The following is a 24,477-nucleotide window of genomic DNA, read 5'->3' on the forward strand; positions in this document are numbered from 1 at the left end:
ATCAAACATGTTCCCCTGTTTTTGCAATTATAAACAAGGCTGAAATAAACACGCTTTACATCAATCCCTACTGATTTCTTTGCAGGAAGATTTCAGGGTCTTAGGGTTCGTGTATTTTTTAAACAACTTTACTGAGGTATAACTTACATCACTACAATTCATTCATTTAAAATGTTTTAGTATATTCACAGATATGCAACTGTCACTACAATATAATTTAAAACATTGTTGGGGCACCTGGCTGGCTCAGTCGGTAGAGCATGTAACTCCTGATCTCCAGGTTGTAAGTTTGAGACCCAGGTTGGGTGTATAGATTATTTAAAAAAAAAAAAAAAAAAAAAAAAAAGGCACTGTCATCATTCCAAAATAAACCTCATGCCCATTGTCAGTGCCATTATCCTCTCCCACCCCAGCCACTTCCCCTGGTCTTAGGAAAACACTGATCTACTTTCCGTCTTTATAGGTTTGCTTTTTCTGGATATTTCACATACACAAAGTCATACGTTGTATGGTCTTTCATGATTGGCTTCTTTCATTTGGCATAACGTTTTCAAAGTTATCCATGATGTACTATGGGGTCAGCGCTTTATTTCTTTTTATGACTGAATGTTTCATTGTATGGAGGCACCACATCTTGTTTTTTCCATTCATCAGTTGATGGACATTGGGTCATTTCCACTTTCTGGTTACTGTAAGTAGTGCTGCTATGGATATTTATGGACGAGTTTTTTGTTTGAACCCCTGTTTTCGAATTTTGGGTATGTATCTAGGAATGGAATTGCTGGGTCATATGGGAAACCCTGTACTTAGCCTTTTTGAAGAAATGCAAAAGTGTTTTCCAAAGTGGCCACACAATTGGCTTGTGTATTTTTAATATTAAAAGATATTAAGTTAATTTCCAAAAAATATACAGAAATTCATATTTCCAAAAGGCCTTCTAAGAGGACCTGTTCCCACCAGCCTTGCCCATCATAAGATTCCTGAGTCTTTTTATAATTTTTATAAACAGCAAAATCTCTGATCCCATTGTTGCTCTAATTCACATTCTCCTGCCTGCTTGTGAGGTTGAGCACTTATTCATTGTGTTCAGGTGATTTGGATCTTCTCTTCTGTGCATTTTCTTTTAGTGTTAAGGCCAAAACGTAACTAAAGTTGTGATTCAAAGTGAGAAATGAGAGCAGTATAGCCTGGCGGTCCCGAAGAAAGCAGACTCTTCCATTTTGTCACCTAACACAGGGCTAATAGAATCCACCTTAAAGCATTGTTGAGGGTTAAACGAGATAATGCACATGAGGCTTTGGGGGCTTGGAGTGCTCACCGACTAGTGGAGAAGGATGACTGCCCCTGACAAGGAGGGCTGGATGACAGCAAAAGCCCATGAGGCAGTGGGTGGGTGGCCTTGGGACCGTCGGGCTTTGTCAGGCAGAGTTGGGGAAGGCCTTCCAGACAGATGAAGGCCATATAGAAAACCCACGTTGATGCCAAGGGCAGTTGTAAAAGCTTTCTGTGCTGGAGGAGTCAGGGACCTCTTGGGATGGAGCTGTTTCTGTCTCATTCTGCTATTCCCAGTCATGCCAGCCACGGAGGCTGTGTGACCAGTTGTCTTAAATGAAGCAATTCTGTGAGCGCTGTAGGTAGACTGTGGTACAGAGCCAGGGTTGGTTGCTGGCAGGCCGTTTGGAAGCATGCCGGTAAGGAAGGGCTGGGAGTCTGCAGAGGCTGACTGGACTGTTGGGGCATCTGAGCGCTGGCTGCGCTGGGCCCCTGGGCACACAGGCTGTGAGGACCGTGCACGCTGAAGATGTATGCCCCGGAGCAGATAGATGCGTTGCGCATTTGTCCTCGTCACTGTGCCCACAGCGTGCTACCGCTTGCACATCTCCTCCACCTCCAGAGGCCCCCCTTGCACCTTCATTCTCTCCAGAGGTTGCTCCTGTTCTCCCACCCCTCACCTCTCTCAGAGCCCAGGATTGGTCAGGGGCCCAGAGGAGAGAAGGGTGCGGGAGCGGTGTTCTCTGCCCCACATTTGAGGGGAACCACCATGCACCCACACTGCTTAAGCTGTTCAGGACCCTGTTATTGTAAGACCATAAGAATTGCTACCGCCTGTAGCACCGTTTCAGCTAGAACCGCAGTATAGAAGTGAGCAGACCAGGGGCCAGGGGGGCCAGGGGGTTTCCTTGCTCTGTTCCTGATCTTAAGGGGAAAGCATCTACTTAGTCAACCAGCTGTAGGGGTTTTGTTTATTTGTCATTCTTTCTGGTAAAGATAGTTTCTCTTTATTCCATACTTTGCAAGAAAAAATATTAGCTCTTTTGTGCTTCTTTTACTCCACTCTTCCTTGCCACCTTCCTACAGTTGTTTCTGTACTTTATAGTATAAAGATTGGTGATATTCTCTTCTATAACCATAATTAAGCCTTGAACACTGTCTACAGATTGATTTTTTTTTTAGATTTTCAAAGGTGAAAATCAATAAATGGTATTTTTAGTGTTATGATTATATAAATATTTTTCACCGAATAGGAAAATAGTATACTGTACTTCTGTTCCCTTGTTTGTTTGGGTTTTGTTTGTTTGTTTAATTTACATACAAGTTAGTTAGCATATAGCGCAACACTGATTTCAGGAGTAGATTCCTTAGTGCCCCTTCCCCATTTAGCCCATCCCCCCTCCCACAACCCCTCCAGTAACCCTCAGTTTGTTCTCCATATTTATGAGTCTCTTCTCTTTTGTCCCCCTCCCTGTTTTTATATTATTTTTGTTTCCCTTCCTTTATGTTCATCTGTTTTGTCTCTTAAAGTCCTCGTATGAGTGAAGTCATATGATATTTGTCTTTTTCTCACTGAGTAATTTTGCTTAGCATAATAACCTCTAATTCCATCCACGGAGTTGCAAATGGCAAGATTTCATTCTTTTTGATTGCCGAGTAATACTCCATTGTATATATATATACACCACATCTTTATCCATTCATCTGTTGATGGACATTGGGTCTCTTTCCATACTTTGGGTATTGTTAATGGCGCTGCTATGAACATTGGGGTGCATGAGTCCCTTCAAAACAGCACACCTGTGGGGCGCCTGGGTGGCGCAGTCGGTTGAGCGTCCGACTTCAGCCAGGTCACGATCTCGCGGTCCGTGAGTTCGAGCCCCGCGTCAGGCTCTGGGCTGATGGCTCGGAGCCTGGAGCCTGTTTCCGATTCTGTGTCTCCCTCTCTCTCTGCCCCTCCCCCGTTCATGCTCTGTCTCTCTCTATCCCAAAAATAAAAAAAAAAAAAAAAAAAAAAAAAACAGCACACCTGTATCCCGTGGATAAATGCCTAGTAGTGCGATTGCTGGGTCGTAGGGTAGTTCTATTTTTAATTTTTTGAGGAACCTCCATCCTTTTTTCCAGAGTGGCTGCACCAGTTTGCATTCCCACCAGCAGTGCAAAAGAGATCCTCTTTCTCCACATCCTCACCAACATCTGTTGTTGCCTGACTTGTTAATGTTAGCCATTCTGACAGGTGTGAAGTGGTATCTCATTGTGGTTTTGATTTGTATTTCTCTGATGATGAATGATGATTTTTCATGTGTCGGCCATCTGGATGTCTTCTTTGTAGAAGTGTCTATTCATGTCTTTTGCCCATTTCTTCACTGGATTATTTGTTTTTTGAGTGTTGAGTTTGAAAAGTTCTTTATAGATTTTGTACTAACCCTTACTGATATGTCATTTGCCAATATCTTCTCCCATTACATTTGTTACCTTTTAGTTTTGCTGATTGTTTCCTTCTCTGTGCAGAAGTTTTTATGTTGATGAGGTCCCAATAGTTCAATTTTGTTTTTGTTTCCCTTGACTCTGGAGACATGTTGAGTAAGAAGTTGCTGTGGCCAAAGTCAAAGAGGTTTTTGCCTGCTTTCTCCTCTAGGATTTTGATGGCTTCCTGTCTTACGTTTAGGTCTTTCATCCATTTTGAGTTTATTTTTGTGTGTGGTGTAAGAAAGTGGTCCAGGTTCATTTTTCTGCGTGTCACTGTCCAGTTCTCCCAGCACCATTTGCTGAAGAGACTATCTTTATTCCACTGGATATTCTTTCCTGCTTTGTCAAAGATTAGTTGGCCATACGTTTGTGGATCCATTTCTGGGTTCTCTATTCTGTTCCATTGATCTGAGTGTCTGTTTTTGTGCCAGTACCACACTGTCTTGATGATTACAACTTTGTAATACATCTTGAAGTCCGGGATTGTGATGCCTCCAGCTTTGGTTTTTTTCTTTCTTTTCTTTTCTTTTCTTTTCTTTTCTTTTCTTTTCTTTCTGGTTCCATACAAATTTTAAGATTGTTTATTCTAGTTCTGTGAAGAATGCTGATAGGGATTTTTTGATGGGGTTTGCCTCATGGAATTTTATATTGACTTTCATTTTCCTTGTATTGCCTGTACCACACTTTTTTTTTTCAAATCTCCAAAAATTATGACAAATCATTGGAGTTATCCTTTTCCTTTATAATTTCCCTCCTAGAGCTTTCTCCCCCACCAAGACAGTCTTAACTATTTGCTTAACTACTGTCCTAGGACTCCCTCATATTAATCATTTAAGTTTGAGTCACTGTTTCCTACATATGACTTCTTTATTGGTTTCTTCCACCTGTAGGTTTTTGTAGGTGTTCTTTACCAAGTTAAGGAAGATCTTCTCTATTCCTGGATTGCTGAGAGTTTTTATCATGGCTGGGTGTTGGATATTGCCAAGTTATTTTTCTACATCTTTTGATATGATCCTATGATTTTTCTTCTTTAGTCCATTAATATGACAGATTACATTAATTGATTTTTTTAAATATTGAACCAGCCTTGTATACCTGGAATAAATCCCACGTTTGGTTATGGTATATATTTTTTATATAGATTAGATTTGCTAACATTTTGTTAAGGACTTTGCATTTATGTTCATGAGAGGTGTTATTCTGTATTTTTCTTTCATGTAATGTCTTTATCTGGTTTTATTTTAGGGTAATGCTGTCTTCATAGAATGAGTTTAGGAAATATTCCTTCTGCTTCTATTTTCTGAAGAGATTGTAGAGGATTGGTATGATTTCTTACTTACAAGTTTGGTAGAATTTGCCTGTGAACCTTCTGGTCCTGGTATTTTCTGTTTTGGAAGATTATGAATTATTTATTCAACTTCTTTAATAGAGATTAGCTTATTCAGATCATCTGTTTCCTCTCGTGTGAGTTTTGATAGACTGTGTATTTCAAGGAATTGATCCATTTCACGTAATTTAGCAAATTTGGGGGGTGGGTAGAGTTGTTCATAACATTATTTTATTATCCTTTTACTGTCCATGGGATCAGTAATGATGGCCCCTCTTTCATTTCTGATAAAATTAATTTGTTTCTTCTGTCTCTGGTACTGTTGATTAGACTGTGAGAAGTTTATCAGATAATTTTTATTAATCTTTTCAAGGGATCAAATTTGGGTTTCTTGAATTTCTCTTCTTGATTTTGTGTTTTTAATTGTATTGATCTCTCTTCTAATTTTCATTATTGCTTATATTCCCTTTGCTTTGGTTGTAATTTGCTTCTCTTTTTATTTTTCCTAAGATGAAAGTTATATATTAGATATTTTCTTATATATGCATATAGAGTGCTATAAATTTCTCTCTAAGCACTGGTTTTGCTACATCCCACAAGTTTTGATATGTTTTAATTTTCATTTAGTTGAAAATATTTTAAAACCTCTCTTGAGATTTCTTCTTTGACTCATGTGTTAGTTAGAAGTGTATTGTTTAATCTCCAGTTATTTGGGGGTTTTCAGCTATCTTTCTGTTATTGACTTCTGTTTAATTCCGTTGTGGTCTAAGAACATACTTAGTATGATTTCTTTCCTTTTTTGAGGGAGAGAGCACATGAGCAGGAGAGGAGACAGAGGAATAGAGAGAGAATCCTAAGCAGGCTCCACGCTCAGCCTAGAGCCCAATGTGGGGCTCAATCCCACGACCCCGGGATCATGACCCAAGCTGAAATCAATAGTTAGACACCCAACTGACTGAGCCACCCAGGTCCCCCTGATTTCTGTATGATTTCTATACTTTTAAATGTGTTTCATGCCCCACTTTGTGGTCTGTCTTGATGGATATTCCATGTGAGCTTGAGAAGAATGTTTATTCTGCTGTCATTGGATTGAGTATTCTATAAATGTCAATTAGATCCAATTGATTGATGATGCTGTTCAGTTCAGCTGTCTTTATGATTGTCTGCCTTTGGACCTTTCAGTCATTGATGGAAGGGTATTGAAGTCTCAAAGAATAATAAATAAAATATAATAGTGGGTTTCTTTATCTCTCCTTGAAGTTTTATCAGTTTACTTCACATATTTTCACAGTCTGTTGTTAGGTGCATACACATTAAGAATTGTTATGTCTTCTTGGCAAATTGACCCCTTTATCATTATTTAATGCCTTTTCTGTCTTCTCTCTAATAATTTTCCTGGATCTGAAGTCTGCACTGTCTAAAATTAATATACCTATTTTAACTTATTAGTGTTAGCAAGGTATATCTTTCTTCTATAATTTTACTTTAATCTCTATGTGTCTTTATAGTTGAAGTAGACAACAGAGTTAGCTCATGTTTTTTTGTCCACTCTGACAGTCTCTTTTAATTTATGTTTTTAGACCATTCACATATGAAGTGAATATTTATATAATTGGATTAATATCTATTGTATTTATAATTGTTTTCTATTCAGGGAACTTGTCTTCCACCCTCCTGCTTTATCTCATTTTATTGTTTTATTTTTTTATTTTTTTAACGTTAGAGTGCGAGCTGGGGAGAGGGGCAGAGGGAGAGTGACAGGGGATCTTAAGCAGGCTTCATGCTCAGTGGGAAGCCCGATGTGGGGCTCAACATAGTGGCTCAGTCCCATGACCCTGGGATCATGACCTGAGCCAAAATCAAGCTGCTCAATGAACTGAGCCATCAGGCACCCCTGCATTTTCTCATTTTAATTGAGTATTTTATGACTCCATTTTCTCCTCTTTCTCAGCATATTGATTACACTTTTCTTAACATTCTTTTTTTTTTTAATGTTTATTTATTTATTTTGAGAGAGACAGAGACAGTGGGGGGGAAGGGCAGAGAGATAGGAGAGACAGAATACCAAGCAGGCTCTGAGCTGACAGCACAGTGCAGAGGGGTTGATCTCACAGATCTCAGATCATGACCTGAGCTGAAATCAAGAGTTGGATGCTTAACTGACTGAGCCATCCAGGCGCTTGCTTTTTTTTTTTTTTTTTTTTTTTTTTAACATTCCTTAGTGGTTGCCCTAGATACTGCAATATATATTTATAACTAACCAAGTCCACTTTGAAATAACACTATCCTGCTTCAAGGGTAGTACAGGTATCTTGTAAGGATATTCTCAATTCCTCTCTCCCATTCCTTAGAACATTGCTGACATTCACTTATCCATAAGGTATAATCACTGAATACATTGTTGTTATTAATGACCTAAGCAAACTATTATGTTTTACATTAATTTTTATTATTCCTTCTCTGATGCTCTTCCTTTAGTTTATGTAGATCCAGTTTCTGACTTTTATCCTTTTCTTCACATGCCACCACTTTAATGTAGACTTCCCTGTGGATCTCTATCTGAAGGTATCCTGCAGGCCTCTGGGTGGGTCAGGTGGATATGTAAACACTATTATCACAGAGCTGCCAGATCCCCTGATAAGAACCAGTTAACTAGGGATTTAGAGAAAACAAAACCCCAGCTGCAGAATAGCAAAGATTGGCCCAGTCTCCCATGCAAGAACACCCCAGGTAAGGTAGAGGCTGGGGCAGTGAACAGATCCCACTGATGGACGAAGGGCCACAGAGGCTTCCCTGCTTTCCAGCCAGCCGTGGACTTGTCCAGATCTGACTCCAATCAAAGCCACACAAGCCTAGAGTCCTTACTACTCAGTGAGGTAACAATAGCAGACACCCCTTTCTCCATAACTCAGCCTTGCTCTACTCTGCCCTTCCCTGTCCTGGAAAGTCCAGTGATGGCTTGTCCAAAGAGAGCTCCAAGCAGGCTCTTTCACCATCTGCAGGAGGTCAGTGCTGGGAGGTGGACAGCTCTCTGCAGCAGCTAAATCAGGTGGGCATCAGGGTCTCCAACAGTGGTGTGGACCTTGCAGAACATTGAGCATTTTCCCCGAGTAGAGCTTGAACAAAGTCAGAGTATGGCCCCGTGAGCTAGTCCTTCACTGAGAACAAACATCTCCACCTGCACGAGTGCTCCATCTGTTGAAGTGCTCCATCTATCTGCTAGAGTCCTCCATCTGCTCGAGTGCTCCATTTGCACGAGTGCTCCATCTGCTCAAGTGCTCCATCTGTCTACATGAGTGCTCCACCTGCTCGAGTGCTCCATCTGCACGAGTGCTCCACCTGCACGAGTGCTCCATCTGTTCAAGTGCTCCATCTATCTGCTTGAGTCCTCCATCTGCTCGAGTGCTCCATTTGCACGAGTGCTCCATCTGCTTAAGTGCTCCATCTGTCTACATGAGTGCTCCACCTGCACGAGTGCTCCATCTGCTCAAGTGCTCCACCTGCACGAGCGCTCCATCTGCTTGAGTCCTCCACCTGCAGGAGTGCTCCATCTGCTCAAGTGCTCCATCTGTCTACATGAGTGCTCCACCTGCACGAGTGCTCCACCTGCTCAAGTGCTCCATCTGTGTGAGTGCTCCACATGCACGAGTGCTCCATCTGCTTGAGTCCTCCATCTGTGGGAGTGCTCCATCTGCTCAAGTGCTCCATCTGTGTGAGTGCTCCACCTGCACGAGTGCTCCATCTGCTCAAGTGCTCCATCTGTCTACATGAGTGCTCCACCTGCTCGAGTGCTCCACCTGCACGAGTGCTCCATCTGCTCAAGTGCTCCATCTGTGTGAGTGCTCCACCTGCACGAGTGCTCCATCTCCTCAAGTGCTCCATCTGTCTACATGAGTGCTCCACCTGCTCGAGTGCTCCATCTGCTTGAGTCCTCCATCTGTGGGAGTGCTCCATCTGCTCAAATGCTCCATCTGTGTGAGTGCTCCACCTGCACGAGTGCTCCATCTGCACGAGTCCTCCATCTGCTCAAGTGCTCCATCTGCTCAAGTGTTCCTGGAAAACGGAGCCCCCGTGGGGGACAGTGCTCACTGACATGCTTGGGTTGCCAGGCCTTCTGGTGTCATTTCCCAATCATCAGCATCCACCCTATGCAAGGGCTCTTCCCAGTTCACTTCTTTTAGGATAAACAAGTTTTGCAGCATTGATTTTTATCTCATTGCGTTGCTCACCACTTGCTTACATTCCCCTCGCTAGTGGGTGGTGGTCTCGCTCAATGCCAGGGGCACCGACACAGCAAGTGTAAATTTGTACTCTGCCCCCCTGGAAATGTGTGGCCAAGTCCTGCCTTCAGACCAGGCTTTGGCCTCACTTCTGAGCCCCAGCTTCTGTCCGTTAGAAAACACGAGTGGAGAGGAGGGTGGGCCAGAGAGTTGAAAGTCACTGAAGAAAATACCGGAGCCCGTAGCCGCCCTGTCCCCTACTGGAAAGGAGCCACTGCGCTTCCCAGGAAGGAGCCTGTGAAAGAACCTTTTTGAAAACATGTTCTAATGGATCTGTGATACACCTTTCCCAAACCTGATTACAAGAGATTCCTGTAAATAAGACAGGGAAAGTAAAAAGTTTATTTTATTTTATGTTTTCAGTAAACTCCATGCCCAGTGTCGAGCCCAATGCAGGGTTTGAACTCAGGGCTGTGAGATCAAGACCTGAGCTGGAATCAAGAGTCCATGCTTAACTAGCTGAGCCACCCAGGCACCCCAAAAAGTAAAAGCTTCTAATAGTGCATTGCAGCCAAACAATGAGTATGGTTACAACCCTCAAACTCTAACAAAAATGGGGTTTTTTTCCCCCTTTTGTTTTCATTTAAGCAAATGTTCTAGATGCTAACAGTTTAATAGTACACTTCCCAGCCATCCCTTGGAATTTATTTCGAGTTACTGGAAGGCATCTCCAGTGGTGTGTACCCCAGATGAAATATATTTCTTCAACTGTGTCTTGTTCCCTGCTGGAAGGAAATTGCTTAATCCCATCTAAATGTAAGCGCAGTTAACACCCAAAGATATCTTAGGATACAAAGGAACTTTAGTTGGTAGCAGTCTTCTTTTAATTAGTTCATGTAGCATACACTTAGCAAGTACTGCTGTGAACCAGCTGGCACTGGGCACACACACCCATGGCATGGGAACCCCTCATCCCGCTTGGCCCTACTTATGCGTCTGCCTCTTGTGAATTGGTCAACACTCCTTTCCGGCTGTATTATAAGCCGTTATTGACTTTACTTTTTATCCCTTTGACTCAATCTTGATTAGATTTGCAAGGACAATGAAATTAGCTGGGACAGCCTTTTCAAAATCAAGATCTATTATTTTCATTTTTAAAAAGTCATTCAAGTAGGCTTGCATGAATGCATTTTAATAAATCAAGCCTACTTAGTTGTAACAATTGTTTTATCCCCTACAGATACGTTTCTCCTAATGCTTGTTCTAGTGGAGAATGAAAGTCTTTGCTCCAGGACTAGGAGGGATGATTCTTCTATTTTTCTGGAAACTTAGGTCACACCTTTTCAAATGTCTAATCTCACCACTTTTCAACAAGAATGGTCTATGGTTTGCTAATGTATCTAGATGATATCTATATCAAGATATCTATATCTAATTGTCATTTCAAGACAATTAGAGCATCTCAATCTCCTGTTTAAAATTCCTCACTGACTTCTCATGCCTTCCAAGTCTAACATCCCTAGCAAGACCCTGAGTGACTTGGGTTCCCAACCTCTCAGCCATATCATTTGCCTTTCCTTCATGCCTGTTTGGCCTCCAGCCCCACCAGCACCTGTCACCCACCTACAACCACACCTCGTGTCTCTTCTTTTGGGAAACCTTCCCTGACCTCAAGCTAGCTGGAGAGCCTCTCTTCTCTACCTCCAAGGGTCTTTTCCATTTCTCAATTTAGCATTTATTTCATGATAATATTTAATAGACTATTTTTATTTATTTATGAATGTACTATATATTTGTTTATTTATTTTAAGTAGGCTCTGTGCCCAATGTGCGGCTCGAACTCACCACCCTGAGACCAAGAGTCATACTGAGCCAGCCAGGCACCCCCTTAATAGACTATTTTTAGAGCAGTTTTAGGTTTACAGCACAGTTGAGCAGAAGTTACAGAGATTCCCCATACCTCCTGCCCCTGCACATGCACTGCCTCCCCCATTATCAACATCCCCCACCAGGGTGATAAATTTGTCGCAGTTGATGAGCCTACATTGTCACATCATAATCACCCAAAGTCCAGAGTTGACATTAGAGTTCCTTCTTGGTATTGTACTTCCATGGGTTCAGACAAATGTACAACATGTATCCATTATCACAGTATCGACTGAGTAGTTTCACTGACATAAAAATCCTCTGCTCCACCTGTTCACCCTCCCTCCCCTTTAACACATGGCAGCCGTTGATCTTTTTACTGTCTGTGTAGTTTTGCTTTTTCCAGAATGTTGTATAGTTAGAATCATGCAGTATATGGCTTTTTCAAACTGGCTTCTTTCACTAAGCAGTATGAATTCAGTTTCCATGTATGTTTTCATGGTATTATAGCTCATTTCTTTTTAGTGCTGAATAATATCCCATTGTCTGGATGTACCACGGTTTATCCATTCACCTGCTGAAGGACATCTTGGTTGCTTCCAAGTTGTGGCAATTAAGAATAAAGCTGCTGGGGCGCCTGGGTGGCTCAGTTGGTTAAGTGTCCAACTCTTGGTTTCGGTTCGGGTCATGATCTCATGGTTCGTGAGCTCAAGCCCCGCACAGGGCTCTGTGCTGACATTGTGGAGCCTGCTTAGGATTCTCTCTCCCTCTCTCTCAAAATAAATAAATAAAAACTTAAAAAAAAAAAAAAGAAGAAGAAAGCTGCTGTAAACATCTGTATACAGGTATTTGTGTGGACATAAATTTTCAACTCCTTTGGATGAATACCACCAAGCACAATTGCTGGGTCATATGGTAAGACTATGTTTGGTTTTATAAGAAATTGCCAAAACTGTGTTCCGAAGTAGCTGTACCATTTTGCATGCCCACCGACCATGACTGCGAGTTCCTATTGTTCCATATCCTTACCAGAATACGGTGGGGTCAGTGTTCTGGATTTTGGCCCTTCTAATAGGTGCACAGTGTTATCTCATTGTTGGGTATTTTGTTTTGTTTTACTTATTATAGTTGACTCACAGTGTTACAGGAGTTTCAAGTGTACAACATCGTGATTTGACAACTTTATCCATTGTGCTGTGCAGCTACCATCTGTCACCATACAGCTCTATTATCGTATCCTCATAACGTTTATTCCATGACTGGAAGCCTGTAACACTTCACCCATTTTGCCCATCCCCCACCCCTCTCTCCGCTGGCAACTACCACTTTGTTCTCTGTATTTATGGGTTTGTTTCTACTTTGTGTTTGTTTGGTTGGTTGTTTCGGTTTTTAGATTCTACATATAAGCAAAATCATATGGTGTTTCTCTTTCTCTGACTGACTTATTTCACTTAGCATAATACCCTCTGGGTCCATCCTTTTTATTGCACATGGCAAGATCTCATTCTTGTTTATGACTGAATAACATGCCCCTGTGTGTGCGTATGTGTATCGCATCTGTTTTTATCCATTCATCCATAGAGGGACACTTGGACTGCTTCCATAAATTGGTTATTGTAAATAATGCTGCTATAAGCATCAGAGTGTATAGATCTTCCAATTAGTGTTTTTGTATTCTTTGGTTAAATACCCAATAGGGGAATTACTGGATTATATGGTATTTTTATTTTCAATTTTTTGAGGAACCTCCATACTGTTTTTGAGCCACCTCCATACAGTGGCTGCCCCCGTTGGCATCCCCACCAACAGTACATGAGGGCTCCCCTTTCTCCACATGCTTGCCAGCACTTGTTATTTCTTGTCTTTCGGAGTTTAGTGATCCCAACGGGTATGAGGTGATATCTTGTTGTTCTGATTTGTATTTCCCTTTTAATCAGTGATGTTGAGCATCTTTTCATGTGTCTGTTGGCCATCTTGATGTCTTCTTTGGAAAAATATCTAGTCAGGTCCTCAGCCCGTTTTTAAACGGATTATTTGGAATTTTGTGTGTGTGTGTTTGTGTTCTCCTTGTTTTAATTTGCATTTCCCTGCTCATACGATGTTTGACATCTTTCATATACTTATTTGCCATCTTATATTATCTTTGGTGAGGTATCTATGAAGGTGTTAGGCCCATTTTTTAATTGGGTTGTCTGTGTTATTGTTGAGTTGTAAGAGTTCTTTGTATATTTTGGATAACAGTCCTTTATCCGATATGTTTTTGTGAATGTTTTCTCCCATATTCATATTTTTCTCATTATTTGTTCATCTCTCTTCTCAACCAGACTGGAGAGTCCACAAGAGTGGGGATTGTAGTATTCATCATTATATATTTCATGCTACATGTATATCCCACACTAAGTAGCATTATATACACATTTGTTTGTTGAATAAATAAATCACAAATATTGGATTACAAAAGAAATAAGGAAACCAAAGAAATCACATAAGAGGGTAACAAACCAATAAGAATACTTCTCTTTCCTTACCAAAGAAGTGGAAATGAACATCAGGAATTCCATTATACTTATCAAGGAAGCAAATACTGAGGTGAGGCTAACACTCTGTGAATGGATGGTGACAGTGTGAATGACTGTGAACCTTCTTGTGGGACACAGCTTCTAACAGGGTGTTTCTGTATCTCCAACACCCGTACTCTTGACAGAGTGATTCTGCTTCCATGAATCTAGCCCGAGAAAGAGATCTCAGTACAATAAGGACCTTACGTGGAAAGATTTCCACTGCCTCAGACCTGTATGTCCACTATGGAGGTAACCGTGACTTAAATGGAATATCAGATAAGACAGTCCTTGCAACAGCTCTACAGCAATCTACAAAGTAGTGTGAGACACTGCCCCGACAGCTTGCTTGTAATGATTTCAGTATGTACACATCTGGAAAAAAACGGAAAACAATGAGGCAGAATGGAAATACTTGGTTAGGTAGTAATATGGGCAAGTTTTAAACAACTTACTTTTTATTGTTGTAGTTTTGTTTGTGCAGTACATGGAAATTATAAAAAGCTTGGGAACATTTGTATAAACGCACAAGGGAGAGAACAACCTGAGGAACCTCACACTAGCATCTAGGGCCTGAGGGACGGAGAGAAGTTGGGAGGGCGGACACTGCCCCTGAGACTCCATCTTTGTTTCACGTGGGCCCAGGCACTGTGGTTGGTGTGGATGAGAGCACGGCTTTCTCATGGCCCACCTGTGACCTGTGCGGGAACGAGAGACTGGAGCAGAGCCCAGGAGACAGGTAAGCACGCAGCAGCTGTCCTGAAAGAGCCCAGGGCAGCCGCAGCCAGTCCTAGGGCCCCAGTGCCACGCTGCCTCGGGCCAGCTTCCCCTGCCAGGGCCCAGGCATGACTCCCACCCGGAAGCCAAGTAGCGGCACTGCAGCTAGAAGGCCGTGGTGCAAGGTGAGCTTGCTTCCTCATGGCAGGGCGTGTTGCCGGTCCTTGCAGTTCGCCAAAGAGGAAAGAGCCCGGTTTTGTACTCGGCTCCTTTATCTCCGGTCAGGAGTAAAAAGAAAAACTCAGGGCCAATGTGAATGAATGAGACAAACTTGGTGACTCTACAGCTTGTCCTCTGCGGGGGTACAGACTTTTCCAGAGACCAGTGAACATCTGTGTAAACAGACATTCCTTCCCTGGACCAGCATTACTGCATACCCTCCCTTGGGCCCCAGGGGGTTGGGTATCAATGTAGTTCTCTGAGCCGGTTCCCCAGCCTCCCAAGGTGACTTTGTCACCTGACAGGAGGAGGCCCGATTGTTACTTTTCTGCTTCTTAATAAGTAAAGGACGGCTGTCTCCTTGACGCCTCCTGGGCCGGTGGCCTTAGGTATAAACAAGTCATTACTGGATCATATTTAAGAGACAAGAAGAGTTTGAGTCACAGGCTTACTTGGTGGCAGTAAGGAGCATAGCTACTGGTGACAAGGAGGAGGTTGTCCTTTTGAGGCAGAAGGGAAGCCCTGACCTCTGCTTGCTGAGCCCAGGGCCTCCACTTGGCTTCGTGGGATGTTTGCTGTCCCCCCTCTCCCAGCTCGAATGAGACTGCCCTGCCCGTGTCCCTTCCGTCCCTTGGGGCATCAGTTACCTACGCAGCCCTTAGCGGGAGGCTGACACTGGTCCCTCAGAACAGGCTGAGCCTGGAGCTTCTTCTGGCCTATTTCAGGAATTTCGTTTCTGAGGGTAAATCCCCTTTTCTGTCTCAGCAAACACTCGCGTTTAGAAAAAATTGTCTACCACTAGACTCTTCTGATTTGTGCTTTCCGAGTCCTATCTTCCCTGTGTGTTTCCAAACAACAGAGGCGCCTTTTCCTGTGGGGACTGCTCCCGCGTGGTCATCTCTCCTCTTCCCAGAAGGCACTTGCAGGTGTTCCTGGACTGCCCCTCTCGCCCCCAGTGCACAGTGAGGGTCAAGGTAGGAGGCGGGCGGTGCTCGCGTGCGTCCCACTCTGTGTCACAGAGCCCCTCTGCCGCACCGCCAGCTGGGAGCGCGGCCTCGGTTTTTCCTTCCCTGGGGGAGGGGAGGGAAGGGCTCCCCCTCAGGAACACTGTCTTCCCGTGTCTGTGACTTACAGTCACGTTGGACTCAAGACTTGGAGAGGGAAGCTACCGGAGGGATGAAGACTCGGCATGGACCCCGGGCGCGGGGCTGAGCACTGGCACCCATCCTGGGGTTTAACCCGCCCGCCCCGCTGTCGTTGCAGCTGTCCCAGGCCAGTGTTTCTTCGCTCCTGAGGTTCGCCGCCTGCGAGGATGGGGTGAGTCCGGGGACACGCAGCCCCGGTGTCCAGCCCTGTGCGCTTCAGCCCGAGTCAGTGGATCGTCCCCGGGTGCAGACCCCCGCCTCCCGCACTCTCGGTTACAGCGGAGTGCCGCAGTGGAATCGGGCGCGTCCTCGGCGTGTGGGGTACGCCGAGACGTGGGCGCGCCACAGCGCGGTCTCTTCCCGGCAAGGGCCGAGTCTGTTCACGAGACCTTTCCCCTGTGGGATTGAGGCTCTTTCCCAACCAGTCTTGCAGTGGATCCATGAATCTGTCTCCCTGGCTTTGATTTTAGGAAGACAGTTGACCCTTCAAGGCCTGCCATGGTTTTACCTTAAGAGAACGGGAATATCTGAGGCACACGTCCTGTGTTTGTTAATTGCTGGGTATTCCAGAGTCTGCGTAACTGGAGCATTACCGTTATTCCTCAGAACCGTTTTGCCTGCCCTGAGAGTTGCTGTGGTGTGAGGCTTAGTGAAGCGGTGTGCTCCTTCAAGAACACCACCACCTAAACATACATAACTTACGGCCTAGAGACAGTTTCTTCCTTGTAAAATTTGGCCCTCATAAACAGGAAAGGTCTGTCCTTGACACGTCTGGTCAAAACCATCTGCTAGCAGCACAAGTGGCCCGTGGGCTCACTGAACCCCGGAGAAGAGCACGGGGGACTGACCGCTGCGATGGTGCCAGGGCACAGTTCCCAGGTCACAAAAGGTATCTGTGGCCAGCGGTGGGGTCCACATCCAAGTAGCAGACTTGGGCCAGCTGGGCAGATTGTGGCGAAAAGCGGGCTGGCCATCTGCAGAACTTTCTGATGGGATCCCATGGCCAAATTCCAGCTCCGATTGCAGCCAGAACGCGGGGCTCCTCCGGAGGTGCGAGGGGCTTCTGCCTCCGGCAGCTGCCAGCCCCTCCTGAGGCGCAGAGGTCGGCAGCACAGGAGGTGGAGCGGCCATTCACACTCCTCCCTCAAAACCATGGCTCTCAAAGTTTGGACTAAACTGGGACGTGGATGAATCCACGAATAGGATCCTAGGGGATCGCCGGTCCGACCAGGTTTCAGGGCGGAACTGCCCGTGGAGCCCTAAAAAGAGTTTCTGGCTCTCTCCCTGGGATACAGCGCACCGGCGGGGGCATAGCTCCCTGGTGCAGCATGGGGACACCTCCAGCCCCACGCCAAACCTGTATCCCAAGGGCTGCTTCACGTGTAGGGACTGATGGGAGGGCTCGTGAGCAAGTACTCCCTGACTGTGTCCAAGTAAAATGTGAGTCGGTAACTACAGTGGGCCACCAGCTGTGCTCACCGTTTTTCTTCCACCTTTGCCTTATTTAACGTCCCCAACATCTCGGTAGTGCAGAATCCACATTTTACCGCTAAAGAAACGAGAGTGCAGGGCCCGCAGCCACAGTCTTCGTTGGGTACATTGTTATCCCCAGAAGTGACTACCTAGCAGAGTGTGGGAGGGTGACAGGGATCCTTGTGTGTATGTTTCTGTTCCCCCTGAACTTTCTGGGTGACAGGACAGCAGTACCTGCTGACTGATTCCTCGTCACCTTATCTCTCGGTCTCTGGGGTGGGTGAGGAGGAAGACAGAAGGGCGTGATCCTGGGTAAGGCTGATGGGATTGGAGGGGGCTTTAAACAGGTGCTAAACGTGGCAGATCTAGGTTATCTGGGCAAAAAGTTGGGAAGTGTTGGGAAAACTTCTGCTTAAGGAGAACACATAGCGAATGAACCCAAACCCACAGCCTCAGCAAACAAGAACCAACAGCACTTGGGATGGTGCACGGCTCCCCGCAGGCCCACATGGGCGCAGAGGCCCAGCGCCTGCCCTGCAGTTCCTCAGGCGGCCCTGGCTGGGCCCTACCAGGCTCAGGCCTGTTCTCCCTCCGGTTCCCCACAGGCTCCTCCAGAGAGCAGCCTGGTGCTCCCTCTGGGAAGCCTCCAGCCACGGACTGCTCTTGACTCCCCAACCTCTCTGTAGGGACCTGGGGATCAGGAGGAGGCCCTGGCAGAACTGTCTCTTCACTTGATTTCCTTCTGAGTGAGGCTGACTTGTACCTCTTACACATCACACCTCTCAACTACGGGGCACCTGTAGGCAAAACCCTACTTATAAAGAGCTCAAGGGTGTGTGTGCAAACGTGTGTGTATCTGAGCGTGGGTGCGTTTGCCGGTGGGTTTGCCTGGGGGTGTGCTTGAGCGTGTGTACACACCTGTGTGTGCCTACGTGTGCACATTTGCACTGGGTGAGGGGCACAGGGTGGCAACAGTCCTGGGTGTCACCTTTCTGGGTGCTCTGTTATCCGAGCTGACGCCAGTAAAATTAGGGTAAATTGCAAGCCTGGAGGTACATTTTAGTCAGCTCCTTCCCCCTCCCCCAGCTTTATTCACAGTGGATAATCAGGGCTTTACATCTGACCTGCAAGGAGCTGATAGAAGATGGGTGTAAGAAGGTCCTCTGTGGAGACATGAGCATGAGTTTTGCAGTCCCGATTCTGTCCATTTTCTGGGTGAGAATGCACATTTGCCAAAATCCAAAGAATCAAATTAGTCTTTCCATGAGAACCATAGCTCCACTCCCTGGAACAGATGTACTGTTTCTGGTTAGGACACCGGAGTGTGAAGTTTTATACCGAAACTTTGACGTGTTCAAGCTACAGAGGTGAGAAATGGAGCGGCTGCTGTTGTACATGTTAGTTGTCAAAGGTCACATTATAGTGATACGAAATTTGGAGTTTGTTTCCTAGCTTTCAGAAAAATAAAAGTTGAAGGGAAATGTAGTGCGCCTTTTAAAAACCAACACATTTCACACATATGTACATTCAGTCCGTTCATATGAACAGTGCACTTGCATTCGCTAGTGTGACTGTTCTGTACCTTTCCATCTTAATTCCCCCCAAACATAATTATCATTTGATTTCCACTTATCAGTGATATAGTTATTATTGACTATGATGTGGTTATTATAATCTATCGCTGCCAAATCTGATGTGGTAAGAAGGAATGATCTGTTCCTGACTTTGTTTACAAGCCAGAATTCTCCACCTTTACCTAAGTGAGTGTAGGAGTGCCTGGGCCTCCTACTTCCCCACGCACGAATGTACAAGTAGTGAGAGACAGCAAAGAAGTACCCAGCCGGCCTACCTCAGTCCTCCCAGCCGGGGATGGCGACCCCTTACTCTGCACGGCCCTATGGGCGCCCTCCACACCCCACAGTCCTGCGGCTGTCTGGTTCTCTGCCATCTCTCCAGGATCAGACCCCTCTTGGTTTATAGCAAGTCCTTGACGAATGATCAAGGCAGTGGGCCACGAACCTGACATCAATGGCACAGATGAGCTGGGGCTGAGGAAGGCCTCAGCCACGGTTGTCCAGTGAGAGACTGTAGTTCCGCCTCTTCATCTGTCTTTTTTTGTTTGTGTTTGTGTTTTAGAGAGGGAGAGAGTGCACAAGCGGGAGAGGGGCAGAGAGGGAGAGGGGGAGAGAGAGAGAGAGAGAGAGAGAGAATCTCAAGCAGGCTCCACACTCAGCACAGAGCCTGTTGCGGGGCTCAATCCCATGACCTTGGGGCCACGACCTGAGCTGAAATCAAGAGTTGGACACTTGACTGAGCTGCCCTTTGACCCCTCTTCACCTGTCTTGACTGCAACTCTTACTCCCCCATCCCTCCATTAAGCACTGAAGAAACCAAAACTACTGATCACATTGAATAGGCTGGGTGTGTTGCAATATGCCTTACTTCAAAGACGGGAAAGCAGAACGATCTTGTGGACTGGCGGTAGAGCAGTGTTCACATCCCAGGTTGATCCCAGGTTGAACATCATGTTACTGCTTCAAAACCAACCACCCCAAAGCTTAGGTGGCCTCCATACTTACTCTGCATACAGACCTGCAGTTTGGATAGGGCTCTGCCAGGACAGCTCTGCGGGCCATCAGTTGGTGCCCCAAAGCCTAGGCTGGACTCACAAAACGCCCTTCAGTCCCCAACTGACTGCTGTGCTCCTTTGCCTGGGACCTTCTCGGGCTCTGGCCACACAGTCTAGCTTCTCTCACGATATGTGTCTGGATCCCAAGAGATGCAGGCAGAAGCTGGGCTCCTTCCTGACCAAGCTGGGGATGCCACTCAGTGTCCTTTCCACCATACTTTCCGTGAGAAGTAGTCACTAAGTCCAGCCCAGGAGCCAGGGTAAGGGCAGTGAGGTGCCCACCTTCGATGGGAGGGCACCAGGGAGCCACAGACACGTGCCTACTTTTGCCACGTTGTCAGAGCCCTCCAGCCTCCATCTCCTTCGCGAAGACACATTAACGATGGAAGGAGTGAGCTAAAACATACAGACCTGAGCTACCGTAGAGTTGTGTGAAGGGGTCTTGCGCAGAGGAGGGGTGGTGCGCCTCAGACAGCATTCTGCAAGTGGCAGCAAAGGAGCCTCTGAAAGAACCTGTTACCTTCCAGGGCTTCGGTCTCTGCTGAAGCCAGAGATGGGATTCATCCCAGCGAGTTTGAGCCGCTCTTTATTTTCAGTCCCACTTCCCCCCAACCCCTGGAAGAAAGCGTTCTGAGGTTTGAAACCTGCCACACCTTCCTAGCACAGTCATCTGGTTCCCATGCTGTCCAGTGCCCTGAGTTCTCATCTAGAGATGAAACCTGCCTGTAAGATACTCCTCAAACAAACAGTGTGAAGAAAAAGCTTTCTGTATGTTTGGCCTGAGAAGAGTTACTCTAGAAAAAACGGGATCCCGTTAAGGAGGGAAGTTCGGGGCAAAGTACCAGGCAATCCTTTGACCAGAAGTGTTGCTAGATTGGGGAAGTGTCCCAAAGGAAGTGGAAGACAGCTGCAAGCATGATGCGTGCCCTGCCCCCAGCCTTCCCACTAGAGACCGGGGCACATCCCTTTGTATGTCAGTCCCCAGTTCCTCTCCAAGGACAGCCAGCTGGGACGTCCTTGTCGTTGCATCCACTAACAGAGATCAGAAAACAGGAGCTCCTTCATTTGCCATAATCAACAGGGCTTTTATCTAGCCTGTCACTTTTTTTTTTCCTCACCCTGTTGTTCTCACCATTTGCAAAGTGGAAGGTCACAGACTAAGGGAAGGACCTTCTGCTCTGCTCTTTGGTGTTCTGTGTTGTTGGGAACAGGACGTCCGGGGCTAGCTCTATTTGCTTTAACCAGCATGCCTTCTGTCACTGCAGAGTTATGAAGTGCAGAGTGTCCTCGGAAAGGAGGTGGGGTTGTTGAATTGTTTTGTCCGGTCCGTAACCACCCACCCGGCTAGCTGCGTTGGATTGGAGGAAATCGAGCTCCTGACTGCAGGAAGAGCCTCTTCCCGACACTGCCCGTCGCCACAGGAGCTGTGAACTTTGTGATGCAGCGGAGGTGGTGGTGGTTTGGGGTAGTTATCTGTTAACTACGGGCAGAGTGAGTGTACTGTATGATCTTGAAATGGAACTTAGATTTTTCTAGGGCAAATGTTAGCAAGATAATTTTGTAAACTCTACCTCAAAATGCTTTTTTCTACAGTTCTATTTTACGACCTTTCTGCAAATTCAGGAACATGTTACGTTAAAACTTAACTAAGCTTGAGGCCTTCATTTTGTACTTCATCTTAGGCAGTATTAAAACAGCAAGAAAAAAATTCTGCTCACTTGTAATTTTTAAGTGTTTAAAACCGTTACTCCTAAAGTATAGATAAGTTACCTGCTGTGATTCTCGCTATACCTATAGGCCTGTTTAATCATGCTGAGTACTGTGCACAGAGAGCCGAGATTACAGACTCAAGAGGAGTGATTGGTTATTGTTGGCTTTGTTGGCAGAGATTTAAAGTAACACGAAATGATGAATAAATTGTCTTTAGACAATAAAGATTTTGTTTCCTCCTTTATAACAAGACAATCATGATAGGCCACGGTTAAATTACATAAAGATAGACCTAGCAGTCCAGAGCAAGAAAGGGTGCCGAGTACCCGCTTTAGTTGGGGGAAAGGTGAACGGCTTGATTTGTCCTGATGAAGCTTTGAAACATTTCAACGACTGGCAGGACTGCTGCTTTTGAGGAGCTTTTTGACCGTCTTTTGCATCTACCACAGAACTATCTTATGTTTACACCCACTCGGAAAACCTACTGGAAGCTGTACCTAAGACTGAGGAAAGTGAAAGCAAAGTCCCATGGAAGCCAAAGACGACTCAGACATGCTGTGCGGAGAGCCGGATCCTTCCCCTCACCCCTCACCCCTCACCCCTCACCCCCGCAGCAGCCAACTGAGGTTAGCCCCGGGGGGCTCTTGCCTACAGAGGAGCCCCTAAGTCAACTGCAGGACCGGTCATCCCGCCAGCCTCCTCCCCAAGTCCCGGAACTTCTCTGGGAGCACCTTCCACCGGAAAGCTACTAGTCTAGCACGAGTTCCTTTATTCGTGCTTCCTCGATCTTAAGCAAACAAAACATCTGGAGGCAGGTTTCAAAGAGCAAAGCAGATCCCCTCTTCTAGGGAGCTCAGGTCCCCCCTCAGGGACACACACCTGAGTCCCGCGGCCTCCCCGGTGCCTTGCTGCACGCCTGGCACTGGAACGTGCCCTTCCCCAGCGAGGTCCTGGGGCCACCAGCATTCAGGAGTCACTGTGAATACGGGAATCGGGGGTGGTTTTAAATGCTTCTTTATTCTTACAAATGCTGTAAAAATTAATATAAAAAAGTGAGCATGCTCAGTCTTTTCCTCTTATCTACAATACAAAGGGTTTGTCTGAAAAGTTTGTTTCTTTTTTTTTTTTTTTTTTTTTTTACAAATGTACCTTAGCTGCATCGACAGGAGTAAGATGTAGAAAAGCTACCATTATAAAAATAACTTAAGGGGAAAGAAACACGCATAGCTTCTCTCGAAGTTCAGCGGTGGTTCAGTCCAGGCCGTAGGTTCCTCCGTGGGCGCGTCCCAAAGACACTGCGGCCGGCGCCCAGCGGCTCTCGCGGCGTCCGGGCGGGGCGCGCTCCGCTCCCGGGCCCGTCGGGTCTGAGGTATCGGTCGTTGGTGAGTCTCTCCCGCCCCCTCCCCCGGGCCGCGCGTTACCGGCAGTCGGCGGCCCCGGCGGCCGGCAGGAAGGGCGGGCTGGGCAGCTGCTTGAAGAACTGCCGGAGGCCGGCCAGGTCCCGCGTGAGCTGCTCCACGCGCTGGTGCAGTTTCTCGTTTTCGGCCGACAGCTCCACCAGCTTCTGCTGCATCTCCTGGTTGCGCCGCTTGGCCTTGTCGCGGCTCTTGCGCACGGCGATGTTGTTGCGCTCGCGCCGCTGCCGGTACTCCGGGCTGCCGCGGTCCGGGCCCCTCTTGCCCGCGCTCTTCTCCCGCGCCGGGCCCGGGGCGGGGCTCGGCCCGGGGCTGCCGCGCGGCGGCTCGGGCGACGTGGGCGGCGTGGGCTGCGCCGCGGCCGCCAGGCTCACCACCGTCTGCGCGCACGCGGCCACCTGCGCCGGCAGCAGCGAGCCGGGCGCGTCGCCGTCGCCCCAGTCGGGCTCGCGCTTGAGCGGACGCGGGGCGGCGGTGCCCGGGCCGTGGGGGCGCGCGAGGCCGCCGGGCAGCAGCTCCAGGGCGCCCGCGGCGGCGCCCGCCGCGCCCGCCTTGTGGTTGCTGTTGAAGAGGTCGGCGAAGAGCTCGTCGTGGCACAGCTCTAGGGTGGGCACGGCGGCCATGGAGTCGATGTAGGCGCTGAAGTCGATGGCGCTCTCGTCGTCGTACATGGCGGGGGCTACGGCGCCCGGCTCGGCCAGGCTCCCCGGCTCGCTCCCGCGGCCTGGCTTGCCCGCCCGGCCCGGCTCGTAAAAGGGCGCGGGCTCCGCGGGCCAGGGCGCGCCGCGCGCCGGGCCGTCCAGGCTGAAGAGCGCGGCGCTCATGGCGGCGTCGGGCCGGCCTCCGTGTCCGAGCGCGGCTGTCACCTCGCTGGGCCGGGCCCCGCCGCCTTTTCTAGCTCGAGCTGACGCGCACGCCCCGCCCCGGCTCCAGAACCGCGGGGGCGCCCCGGGGCCGCGGGGAGGGGGAGGGGGAGGGGGGCGGCGGGCGGCGGCGCCCAGGGAGACCCCGCCCCGAGCACCCCGCCCGGCCCCGGAGCCGCCCCTGAGCCCCCCCCCCCCCCCCCGCCTCCCGCCCCCGGCCGCTGTCCTCTCGCTGCCCCCACCCCCACCCCCACGCCCCGGCCCGCGCGGGAGGGGAAGGGGCGCCACTTCCTCCCCGTCCGCGGCCCGGCCCGAGCGCCTCTGCTGGGAATGGCCCTCCCTCTGCCCGCACTCCGGCTCCTTCTCTCCTTCCTGTTTGTTGGGTTTGGAGCCTCTCTGCTCTTCGGAGCGGCAGTGAAATCAAAACCAGGACTTGGCTGCGGCGCGCGCGTCCCCGGCCGGTTCCCGTCGTCAGAGGGAGCGCAAGCTGGGGGGAGGGCGACTGCGGGACCGAGGACAGAGTGCTGGGGCGTTCTCCAGACACGGCTCCGGCCCTGGGGACCCCGGTCCGCGCCACGAGCGGCGAGGAGGGCG

General features: G+C 47.6%; 2 protein-coding genes across 7 annotated transcripts in view; one reads left to right on the top strand and one right to left on the bottom strand.

Moving 5' to 3' along the window:
- Positions 1-22,407, top strand: part of SPIDR (scaffold protein involved in DNA repair) — a 487,671-nt gene extending 465,264 nt beyond the window's left edge. For 5 of the 6 annotated variants that reach the window (XM_060610477.3, XM_060610479.3, XM_060610478.3 and 2 more), the window contains 4 exons: positions 14,358-14,451; positions 15,508-15,622; positions 15,912-15,965; positions 21,161-22,407. In XM_060610477.3, coding sequence (XP_060466460.3) covers positions 14,358-14,451; positions 15,508-15,622; positions 15,912-15,965; positions 21,161-21,325 — 428 coding nt within the window. In that variant the 3' untranslated portion in view covers positions 21,326-22,407. Of the gene's footprint in view, positions 1-14,357; positions 14,456-15,507; positions 15,623-15,911; positions 15,966-21,160 lie in introns of those variants that run through there. The other variant, XM_060610481.3, reaches the window with a different exon arrangement.
- A 505-nt stretch (positions 22,408-22,912) lies between these two features.
- On the bottom strand, positions 22,913-24,053 carry CEBPD (CCAAT enhancer binding protein delta). The gene has a single exon (XM_060610482.3). The coding sequence runs from the start codon at positions 23,842-23,844 to the stop codon at positions 23,023-23,025; it is 822 nt and encodes a 273-aa protein (XP_060466465.1). The 5' UTR covers positions 23,845-24,053; the 3' UTR covers positions 22,913-23,022.
- Positions 24,054-24,477: the final 424 nt, after the last annotated feature.

The sequence above is a fragment of the Panthera onca genome, chromosome F2 (assembly GCF_046562875.1).
Source record: "Panthera onca isolate mPanOnc1 chromosome F2, mPanOnc1 haplotype 2, whole genome shotgun sequence".
NCBI classification, from domain to species: domain Eukaryota; kingdom Metazoa; phylum Chordata; class Mammalia; order Carnivora; family Felidae; genus Panthera; species Panthera onca.

Coding starts and splice junctions, on each gene's coding strand:
- CEBPD (XM_060610482.3), bottom strand. CDS start 23,844: ATGAGCGCCGCGCTCTTCAGCCTGGACGGCCCGGCGCGCGGCGCGCCC.